The following is a 12,022-nucleotide window of genomic DNA, read 5'->3' as shown; positions in this document are numbered from 1 at the left end:
TAACTACTGCCAATAAGAATAACTTATGACAAATCCAACATGTTGGATTCCTATCAAAGGCGAAAGGACAGGATCACAAGCATTAATAGAAATAAGCCACATCAGCAACCAAGGCCATTATTGTAATGTGAGAGTCCTTGATCATCGAAATAAGCAACTGACACTAAGTAAAAATTACCCAAGAGTAATGCTTACTTGTAGGGATGTAAGTCACTCACAAACATTAAGCAGTGCAAACTCTCTCTTCCTAATAGCTGCACTGAAAAGGGAAGAAACAGGAGCACTTGTTCGATTCACACACTAGCCATTCGTGTCCAAGGTATTTAACTTCGAAATGAACTCTTCTTGAAAGGACTGTATATATAATTGTACCCTAGTGAACATTGGCAGGGCACCGACATGCCCAAACATTGATCAACTCAACATTTCGGAAACAAGCATGAAGACCAATTTTAAACCAATCTCACGGAGAAAGAATATAAACTTTTTCTAGCTTTTTCCAAGGGCCATGTGTTCAGACTCCACGCTGCTCTCCAACTACAAAGGAGGAGGGAGGGGTCGTTCTTCTTCAAAGCAAAAATGGTCTAGTGCTATGGTTTGAGGGCTTCCCAATCAAATGGAGGACCGAATGAAACTCCAACCTTTGAAGCGGCCAATTGATACCCTGGCTCAAGTGGAAGCTGCGTGTGCAATTCTCTCTTTGAGTCTTTCGTGACCAGTTTGGATGCATTATGGGAACCATTTACGTTGTCTGTCATTTGTTTCTTTTCCACGAGCTCTAATATAGCAAAAGTTTTTATTATGTAAGAGGAGTGCTTCTGTTCTCTGTGAATTCATTGTAATGTTCTTTATGAATCCATTGTACGTATGGGGTCCAAATGTATTACTTACTTTTTTTTTTGGTAATATCCAGTGCAGTATATTTATATGCTCATAAATTTACATGATGGGAGGTCTCCGAAATGGAGAGTATCCCAAAGATCAGAAACATAAAAAGAAAAGCTCTATGCAAGAAGCATCCATATCACCCTCATGGCAGGCATCATATAAGGATTGCCGCAATGAGGCTCGGAAAGATTCATATGACTTGTGGATTTGCCGACCCAAGTATGCCAAATTATGCTCACTCCAGATTGTCCAAAGAGCCCAATATCGCACCCAAGAGAGGAATAGTGAGTATTGAGACAAAGACTTCATAAATCTGCCAAAGAGCCAGAAATGTTTCCCAAATCTGTGACTCGGGAAACGGATCCGAAGATAATCTGAAATTCTCCTGAGGAGGATCCTAGTACACGGGTAGTGCCAAAGCAAATGAAGAATAGTCTCTGAAGGAGCCTAACATCTTAAACATGTGGATGGTGCAATGTGACGTTTAGCAAGTGTGACCCCCACTGACAATGTACCTGTCATACATCTCCAAAGAAAAAGTCTTTACTTCAATGGCATTTTACACTTCCATAACATCCCGAGATTCTTCCGCCACCATGAGAGGGGCTTCCTTACATGCCATAGAGAATTAGCATATTGCTGAATCCATGGAGCAGGCTGAAGAAGCCTATAGGCTTTGATGGAGGTTAAGGCAGGACGAGGAACAGGATGAGTGCATGTAGTAGAGGGAGGGCAGCCTGCTTGCTGCGATTAGGGTTTTCAGCCTTGCAAAGTGCTCCACCTCTTCTGCGAATTTATCCAGAAGGTCAAGTCTCTGCTGCAAATTGATCCATGCCCACCAGCTCTTCTAGTACCTGCGAATTTGTACCAGGAGAGGTTCTGGAAACCACCCTTGGGGTTGTTTTCAACACATTTCTCCCGCTTTGATGTGTAGGAATAATTCTGATACAATCACACTTCCTTGGATAGATGTAGCCAGCAAAGGTTTTTCTAGAATGGAGGCTATCTTTTGGATATAGTTACAGGAATTTAAGGTGAGTGTTTTCTGCATGTGTGCATGTGAGATCATGTGTGGATATTTGTGTTTTCTTGGGTGTCTTTCGTATGTATGTCTGTGCTTATTCTTTGTTATAAGGTTTTTTCTTTGAATCTTGCATCAATGGCAGCGTTTGGAGGAACATGGAATCCCTATTCCAGACTATGCTCTCGTAAACAGAGATTATCCTGATCAGAATGTTAAATATTTTGTCGAGGAAGAGGATTACATAGAAGTCAGGGGGAAACGCATATTCAAGCCATTTGTGGAGAAACCTGTTGATGGTAATAAATTTGATGTTTTTTGCTTATCTCTAAATTGATTTTTAAAGAAAGTATGCAGACCTGAAGACCTGATTTGTCTTCTGACTATGCAGAGATAAAGTAAAAGAACTTGCAAATTTAAGTTGATGCATATGTCGTATACATTTAACATACCCAGCATACTCCTTGTGCATTTACTGTGGATGTTGCACTGTTGTAAGTTCTCATTTGCAGCAGCTAAGTGGAATTAGAATCAGCTGCATGCAGTTGTTCTGGGCTAAAGATAATGTAATAAGTATGAGGGTTACAATGTAGACATTTAAAGAATGTACACTCTCAAAGAACATTGAATTTAAGATAAGAAAGACAGGGCAGGAGTGTAAACTAATATATTGTTTAAAATACAAGCAGGAAAATCATTCTTATAGCATATTATAAAAGGAGAGGAAACGGAAAATGTGCAAACATGTGTCTCTTGTGTGCACGTGTCTGTCTGTATTTGTAGATTTGAAATCAGAGAGTGCACTACATTATACGTGCCTAGAAAATTTGATCTATAATTTCAGCCCTTGCTTGATTGATATAAATCCTGAAACGAGTTGTGCATAGGAAGCAGTGTGTAACAGCTTTGCAAATGATGGGATGAATGATTAATTGAAGATGATGCGGTGCCTGGCTATTGTTAATTGAATCTAATATTTGTGTCTGCACAATGGTTTGGGTGGTGTGTGGTTTGACTAATAATTGTTAAATACAATACTTAATCAGTGTCCAACGTTCAGTGGTAGAATTTTACCAACAGATAGGAAGACTCGCATCACATTAACCTACCATCCCCCCTAATCTCGTTCCGCTAAAGTTGGTTGAACAAGAAGGAGAAGAAGCCATGAGGGGAAAGAAATAAAGAAAGATATATTAACGTCCACGGAAGGCCTCAGGGGCCTATGGGACAAAGTACACAGAAAAGCGAACTCATACAAGCCTCAGTGGGCTGAAGCAAAGGGTACGCTAGGACCCTTGCTGAGTATTAATCTTTGCTAACAGAATCATGATCTATGCTAACAGAAACCTGCCTCCCCAATAATTCGTGCAAACTCGAAACCCAGAAACCTGATATTATGATTGATAAACAGCTTAATGGTATTGATGATGATAGTCGGAGTTTGATTTTATTTTTGAGTACTTTGTAACAAGTACGCCTTGAGTCAAGCAAGACTTGTCTCATAGATAAAATAACACATTCAATAAATGATAAGATCATAAGATATCCTAACTCATGTATGTGCAAGTAGTACAGTATATCAATTTTATTGACTCTTCAAAAACAGTTTAAAAAAGTAGAGTTGACAAAGACATCAAGGAAATTATAACTCCTCAGTGAAGGGTGCAATATACAAACACCAAAATATCCCTGTAATAAGAGGTTCTTCCAATCATTGTGTTGGATTCCCAGAGAAATTAAGGGGAATTTTTTATGCTATATTCTTGACGGCTCTGGGGATTGCCTCGTACAAGGGGCTGAACAAATATCCACTCTGGTGGTTTGTAATGCCATGTTATATTACCATCTGTGAAATGAAGGAAGGGGCCTGGCTCCCATATACTGATAAAAGCCTCCCTCCTGCACCCAGCATGATCTGAATATCTGTGGAATCTATCCCATCTACCTTTGAGAGTGTAAATGATATCTAGCCAAATGCTGGCCAATGTCTCAAGGTTGATGTGGTCTGCTGTTCTATGGCCTGTCTGCACCTAGCTGTCCATATGTACCAGACAATGACACCCGTTAACAGCTCCCATCTATGGTAGTGTCCAGGTGTCCACATCGTCTCTGTGAAGTCCGGAGCATGGATGAAGGTCAACTCTTGTCCCCAATCACAAGGACAAACTCCCCTGAATGTCCTTGTATTCACAAGAAGGTCGTCTGTCTGTAATCTAGACCACTGCAACCCAGGTTATGACAATCTCATCCTGAATCCCAACGAACACTATCCTCAAAAATCTCCTGTAGACCTCTTGTGCTAGCGGGCAATTCTAACTGCAATGCCTCTTCCTCTGTGCAAAACCACATCGTGAGCATGTAACTGGAAAATGACCAAGCCCAAACCATGCTCCCACCTCAACGGCGCTGTGCGCAAACAATCAAAGAAATTGGGAGATCTTCCTTGCCTTGCAACTTTCCCAGAACCTGCACCAAAAGTCGTCAATAAACTTATGAGAGCATCCTTGTTTGTGCCAAAGCTGTGCTGCGGCTGGTGTGCCATTAATCCTCCCGATATGAATGATCTCATTGAATAGCTGAAAAATGAATATCGGGGACATCTGGAATGAAGGGGTCTCTCCAAAACCACTCTCCTAGGTCCCACTGAAATGTTTGCAAGGGTCTCCTTTCCCACACCCTAAACCTCCAAGCCTCTCCTATGCTGTGCAAGACTCTTTGATATTGAGCTACTATCCTGACTCTTTGATGCCTACATCTCCAAACTCCTCCATCTCTAACCTTCTATCTTGCACCCTGCAATCGTCCTGCAACCGGAAATGTGAATGAGGATTGACTTGAGGTGTCCACCACCAAAAGCAAGATCTCGTGTCTCATAAAATACCCAAGCCATGAATGAGTTTGTGGAACATATTGCTCTTGAGCTGATCTCCACTCCTCAGCGAATTGCATTGTGAAACTCCTCTATCATAATCTGAGATCTCTACATCATTAGGTCAGCCAGAAGTGAACCCTCTCCAGCTAGGCGATGTACAAAGGATGTAATCTCATCGATAAAGAGCCCGAAGAGAGTCGGTGAGAGGGGCAGCCTTGCTTCACTCTGATAGCGCTCTCAACCCAATCTGATAGACCTCCTGGAGCACTTACCCTCCCTCGGATGGACTCATATAGACTCATAACCCCCCAGATCATGATCTCTGGGAGCTGTAACTACTGTAACCTCCTGATCAGATGGGAACGTGGGACAGTATCAAATGCCTTACGAAAGTCTACAAAGCAAGTTTAGACTTTCTAGTGCCTTGAGTTCGTCTCCTCAATGATATAATTCTCAAGGTGAAGATGTGGTCCAAGGTGAGTGCTATCTCCGAAAACGTCCCTCTCTAGTACCGACCCATATATCTTAGCCAGGGTGTGGCCAATCATAAGAGTGTGGTAGTTACCAGTGTCCATGAGATCACCTACCTTGTGTATCGATACTATGGTGGTAGTGCTCCAAGTAGGTGGGAAGCCAAGGCATATGGGGTTGAACAACTATTCTAGAACCAGGGTCAAGACCTCCTGCCCATGTGCAAAGTGCTCAGTGTGTAGTCCCTCATGATTTGGTGATCTCTCTCTCTCACAAAGAGAGAGACACAGAGAGAGAGAGAGAGAGAGAGAGAGAGAGAGAGAGAGAGAGAGAGAGAGAGAGAGAGAGAGAGAGAGAGAGAGATGTGTATTATTACCATCTTTGGGTGGCCTCGCGGGCCTATGAGGCAAAGTACAGTCATAGAGATAATTCATACAAGCCATTGTGGGCTGAAGCAGAGGACACACTAAGGCCCTTTTTTGAGTACTATGCTAAACCAAACTCGAAATACAAGAGTCAAAACTAGTACTCAAACTCAGAGTCAAAATACATAACCTGGTGCTAGGGCGGCTCTCCTATGAGCTGCAAAACTGTCTTGTATCTGTGTTTGCAAGGTCATCTCTCTTTTTGGCGGAGGCGTGGTCTCTGTGATTTCTGTATCTAGCGGGCCATGTCGATAGTAACACCTTTGATCGAGCTGTGACGAGCTGAACCTACATCCCATGTGCTCTGGTCCCCGTCTTTGCATCGTGTGTAGCTCCTGCATCTCTGGCTACATATTTTCGCCTCCTCGTCTCATTGTAACGAGGCCTTGAGTTTTGCACTTGTCGGCAGGACCCTAGAAAGCTAAGGGACAGGGCCATGGGATGTGGGTGCGTAAGATTCCCCCTAGGGATTGGTGCCTTGAGGGTGATTGAGTGATTAAGTTCAAAAAGGAGCAAAGTACCATTAGGACCAAAGTTGGCGTTTGGCCCTTCTAAAAGCGGCAAGGGGCAAATGAGCTTTAAAGTTGGTCACTGGTTTGATCACTTCGGACTTTGGGGCATTTTTTAAATCATGGGCTAGTCTTTTTTACGTTGCAATCCCCTTTTTGATGTTGGCTGACATAAACAAGTTTTATGCAGGTGATTCTTGGCTGCTCGGACAGCTACTTATGAGACAAGATGGAAAGTGTGCTTCCAAATAGATATACATTAGGGCATGAATGAGCTTGGTTGAGCTCTGGGTTGGAGCTTTGGGCTGGTGAAGAGATCATAGAGGTCTCATTGTGATGGCCTTCATTTGTGAATTGTTTTTAGGGGGACTCGTGGGCAAGGGTGATTCACTGTGGATGGTTGCAGAGCGCATTCATGCTTCCAAGGAGGGGTATGTCACGAGGGCGTGAGTTTTGCTCTTGTGGGTAGGAACCTGGAAAGCTAAGGGGTAGGGCCTTGGGATGTGAGTGTGTAAGATTCCCCCTAGGGATTGGTGCCTTCGGGGTGATTGAGTGAATAAGTCCAAAAAGGGGGCAAAGTACCCTTAGGACCTAAGTTGGGCAATGTTTGGAGCATACAAATTTGCTGCTCCAAAGTAGAGCACCCACAAGTTGGGATAGGGAAGAACAAAAAGGCAAGAAGTCTAAACCATTTGTAGGGTTAATGCGTGATGTTATCAGTGAGCAGCCTAATGGCGATGCTACGGACCTTTGCAGGGCATGGGGCAATGTGAGGGTTCAGATGAACTTAATCTTCTTTGACCCAGGGGCTCGTGCAAATTTTCTCTCTCCAGAGTTGGTAGGCACACTTGGAATCCATGCAGAGGATGAGTGAGGCAGGCTTTGCTTGTCTTAGGTTTAGCACTCCGGTTACCCCTATCATTGGAAAGCTCCGCTTGCACGTACAGAGTTTTGTGGACAGCAAGGAAATTTATATAATGCCCTCGAGGGATGTGATGTTTTGCTGGGTAGGCCTTGGTGTCACAGAGTTCATGCTTTGGTGGATACATACAATCGGAAGAGCTCCCTGGAGCATAGAGGGAAGAAACATGTATTGGATGTCAAACGTAAGGGAGATTCGGTTCTTGCTGTATCTGCTTTAGCTATATGCTAGATTTTCTTAATCAGTTTGGAGAGTGTTTTCCAACTCATTGCCAGGCGAACTTCCACTTGATATAGTGCTAGGCAGTAGTCCACCAAACAAGGCTCCTTATAGGGTGAGTGTCACGGGGATGTGAAAAGTGATGTAAAGTATCTTTGTAACTCAACCCACGCTTAACCCATGGTTAACCATGGTTAAGTGTAGTAATGGTTTGGCCGTGAGGGACTGGCTAGAGAAAGTGCACGCTTCGTAACACTTCCTAGGGGCAAAGTCTAGGTGCACCACTGGGTCCTAGGGGCAAGGCAAAGGCTTTAAAAGAGGGGTCTAAAGGGTGGGCCCAAGGACAACCAACATTGTCCTTGGTATGGGGGTTTGGACTTTATTGAAGGGGCAAATGGCAAGAAGGTGCCATTTGTCATGCATGTGTATGCATGACCTTCCCCCACCTTCCATCTCTCTCCCCTCACTATCCCAGAGGTGCTAGATGTCAAGTAGAGGCTCCCTGTGTGTTTTTCGCTGCATTCTTGCTGATCCTGCTCTTGTGTGCTGCTACTTTGGCACGTTTCTTGAGGCAGCTTGGCTGCAGGCATGCATCTCGAGAGGTTGTATGGAAGTTGGTGCGGATCTCGAGGCAAGGAGTCGGGCATTTGCTGCAGTCTGTACAACCGTACGGATTGTACGGAACATGGTGTGGCGCTCCCGAGGTGTTGTATGGACTGTGGGATCATGGAGATCAAGGCATCAGATCCCAGGGTCGAGGCTTTGGGGCAGATCTGGTTACATGTTGACCTCTACAGCTCTTTCTTGCATTCTCTCCACTCTCTTTCTTCATTTCTCTCATATCTCGATGAGTAGAAGCCTCCTGCACCCTGCGGGGAGCTTGAACAAAGGATAGGTGTGAGAAAGGATAGGCTTTTTGACGAAATTTGGAGTCAGGATGTCAGGACATAAACAAAATCTTGATGATAGATGAATTGGGATTCCAAATTTGGAGTGAGGAACTTAGGACATAAACAAGATCCTAATGATAGACAAGACTTAGGTTGGGGAACGGCATAGGGAACGTTCCCTAGATGTTCCATAGGTGTTCTCCAGTGTTTCGTAGCCGTTACAGAAGTTTGATGTTCCATAGGCGTTCCATAGCCATTTCTGAAGGGAACGCCGTTCCAGCGTTCCACAGCTACGGAACGGGGTTCCCTGGTAACTATGGAGTAGAAGAAGATCGCTGCCCTTTTGTTTTATCAAAGGCCGGTTTCATTGGTTTCTTTGCTGGGATAGTCACCATCTTCCCATAGAGGTGAGCCCTGGTAGAGTTGGGTTAAGGACACCTTCATTGCAATTGTTGCTATAGCCATCAATCTTAGCAAGCATGTCACACAGTGAGAGGTCATTGACCATCTCTGAGCAGGAGGGGCAGGAGGAAGACAGAGCCTCAGAAAGCTTTGAAGAGGAGCACTACATCAGCGGAGGTGATGACCAGCAGGACTGTGGGGCACAACCAATCTCTCTTGAGCACGCTACTAAAGACTCCTAGGATGAGGTAGATGAGGCAAAGGAGCTTGATCCCAATGCCCTTTTCCAGTTGCGAATGCAAAGTGTTGGGGGAGCCCTGTCGTAGTTCCAACATGCCGTCATGGAGATTATGCAAGCTCCTCCCCCTATGGTTGCTCCCCCTGGAAGCTTAAAGACAGCTCAGAAGAAACATAAGAAGCATAAGAAGACTCCTACATGCTTCTTTCAGTGGACAGCCTTCAGAGATGCCCTCGATCACCCCTATAGGAGGGAATGCCAACAACTTTCATTGAGTCAATCAGGGACAGCAAGCCCTTCCTCAGCCCACGATGCATCCAGCATATTTTGGAGGGGGATCGGTTTTTCAGGCAATGGTGGCACCATCCGTAGAGGCACCTGGAATGCCAGGTAGCTTTATAGGCAGCACACAGCCCGGAATGTGGAATTTCCAAGGACCTATGATTAAGGAGGTGAGCCTATGATTGTCCTTGGTGAAGTTTTGCTTATTGTAATTAAATTATAGTGACAAGAAAATCAGCAAATATGTCTTTGACAGATAATGTTTGGGGTATGGACGGGCAATCCTCCCAGCATAAGCAAGGAGCAATCTATGCATGGGTGAGCGTCCCAGGATGACCAAAATGTTGAGGCACAGGAAAAGCTGTAAATCCTTTTGCTGTGAGTGCCTCTCAGGCAAAAGGGTCAAAAGAGGCAGAGGATGCAGAGAATGCAGAGGCACAGTTAATGAGCGCTATGCGAATACTCATGCAGCTCACGCAGGACCCAAGGTTCTTTGAGTTTATGTAGACTCCTTTGAGTCTAAGGAGAGAGAGAAGCATTCTCATGTAGGGGAACCTGGTGGGGTTCAAAAACGGCCATTTGGTGTGATCCCATTGGATGGATAGCCTCCAGTAATGCGAAATGCACAGGGAGTTGCAGGGCAGCAGCCCTTTCAAGGTCCTGGTCTGGCTGTTCATGGCCAAGGGCCTTTCCCCAACCCTTTTTGCATCTGGGGTATTTTGGTGGGGGTTCAATATTTCAAGCAATGGCTGGTCAAGCTAATGATGGTCAAGGAATGCGTGGAAATTACCCCGTTGGTTTTCAGCCTGGGATGCAAGGCAATGTATCTAGGGATATGCAGCCCGGAATGCCTAACATGATGTATGGCAATATTGACATGCAGCTAGGAACGCAAAGTGGAAGGTCAGGGGCCTTTGGAGCTCCTATAGTTATGTTTGGTATGCTTGGGGCTGGTTTGACAAACCCTTTATTGGGTAGTGGCAGCACAGGATAGGTTGGAGGGAATGCAATGCAACCTCCATTTTTGCAGCTACCTGTGCATGACAATCTGACACCCAAAGGAAAGGTAAAAGATTACAGGGAGGGTGGAGCAACAGTGAAGTTTGAGACTTTTAATGGGATGCCAAGGGTTTGGGGCCAATCTGTGTCCTTGTAATTGAGCAGGAGCACTCTAGTTCCCCAAATATGTGTTTGAGTTATTTGCTGAATATTTTAGTGTGAAGGCTTACGGCTGTTTAGTTGTTCTTACCACCCTCTTGTTGGCCTTGAATTGGATCCATATTGTCAAATTCAGTAGAGATATGTGATGACGTAGAGTGCCGTATCGAGCTGTAGTGGGGATGCCTCAGACTCAGCCAGGACTATCTGATTTGGAGAAGGCTTACTGCAGATCATCCGTGAAAGCATGAGAACCTGAAGTCTCTCAACTAGAGCCCACTCTGTCTTTGATGGACCAGGCCCCCAACAAGGGCTGCAATAGATACGTGCAAGTCCAACCAGAGAGTCGAAGAGGAGAGACTTGGTTTGAGGGTCTTGGAAGTGCGAGTGAAAGCACTGTCGCTCGATTCTGGCCAACACAACGTACCCCTTGCTGTATTTGAGGCATGGGTGAGGTCCATGTCACCTCTAACTAGGGCTGGGAGCTCAAAGCCCAGGTGGCTCATAGACAGGTTTAGCATGCGGTTAAAGTGGATCTGGACACTTGTAGGTGCAGAAGGAGTTCTCTCAACAACTGGCATGGTGACTGATATGCCGAAGGCCAAGTATGTATGGTCAGCACCAAGAGGGGGGGTGGGCACAGGGATATCGAGTATTCGTGAAACAAAAGCTAGTTGGCCTATCAGGTAGTCCACGTGCTCGACCCTCCGCTATGTGGGAAACAAGTGAGGCCTCTAGATGAGGGCCACCTCTCAAGGTCATTATATATAATCAGGTCATGCACAGCTCCCATCTCAAGCAAATGACGCCCATACCCTATCACATGTGATGTATCTGCTGAGTCCCTCACTTTGCCAAACTCAGCTGGGTCTAGGTCTAGTACAATAAGGGAGTCAGATGCAAAATCTAGTAGACCCACTTGCTTGTCACTTGTGCCTGCATTGAAGTCCCCAAGGAGGAGGATCTCTCCCTGCTGGGAGAACTCCTTGATATCATTGAAGATCGTCTCATACGGGCTATGACCCTTTGTGGTAGCTTCGTACGCATAGGATGAGGTATCTGGGGGAAAGTAGCACACTGCAATGAAAAGAGGTCGTGTCTCAAAATGGAGCTGTATCCACATTTGTCGTGCATGCTCCTCTCTCCGTACTACAGATATGAGCGGTCTTAGGTGTAGTTTGAAGAGGGCTGCCACTCTGCCAGAACCTCTAGTTCCGCTATCCCCCCTCATTTCTTTCCTGTGTGCTGACTCCCAAGCATACCCACTCACTCTAGGCAGCCCTCTTTCAGGGCTCTCATGTGTCTCAGTATAGAAATTCAGGTCTCTATCATTGTAGGTCTCCAAGAAGCCCCCAAGGTCAGACCAGAGAATGCCATTACAGTTCCATACTGCCATTTTCAGCGTGTTTTGTGCTCTCACCTCAGGAGTCAGACACCGTCATGTGCTGTTTTCTGCCCTCCCTTCTCTCTCTCCATTTTCTGCCTTTTCTGCCCTCTCCTCTCTTTCTGCCCTCTCTCGAATAATCACCTTCCCGTCCTTGTAAGTGGGCTTGTCTTGCTGCCATAACTTGCACCATTCCCGCCCTCCTATGCTCTTGTTGTAGGAGTGTGAGGTCATCATCTAAAAATATACTGGTGTCCTTCAAGGCCGCTCTCATATCCATGAGGGTGGATCTGTAAGTAACTGTCCGCATTGTTATCACCATGGGTCTAGTTGGCACATCC

The 12,022-nt window shown here is 45.3% G+C and overlaps 1 protein-coding gene across 4 annotated transcripts in view; it reads left to right on the top strand.

The window, feature by feature from the left end:
* Nucleotides 1–12,022, top strand: part of LOC147892238 (inositol hexakisphosphate and diphosphoinositol-pentakisphosphate kinase VIP2-like) — a 248,985-nt gene that overhangs the window by 88,531 nt on the left and 148,432 nt on the right. For all 4 annotated transcript variants that reach the window (XM_087388899.1, XM_087388900.1, XM_087388901.1 and 1 more), the window contains one exon: nt 2,055–2,208. In XM_087388899.1, the coding sequence (XP_087245025.1) occupies nt 2,055–2,208 (154 nt within the window). The remainder of the gene's footprint in view (nt 1–2,054; nt 2,209–12,022) is intronic.

Source organism: Dipteris shenzhenensis, chromosome 17 (genome assembly GCF_047967505.1).
Source record: "Dipteris shenzhenensis isolate YYH24624 ecotype China chromosome 17, Dip_SZ_1.0, whole genome shotgun sequence".
NCBI classification, from domain to species: Eukaryota; Viridiplantae; Streptophyta; class Polypodiopsida; order Gleicheniales; family Dipteridaceae; genus Dipteris; species Dipteris shenzhenensis.
Note: the sequence above shows the minus strand (reverse complement) of the source record. Positions and strands in the feature narration are given on the sequence as shown.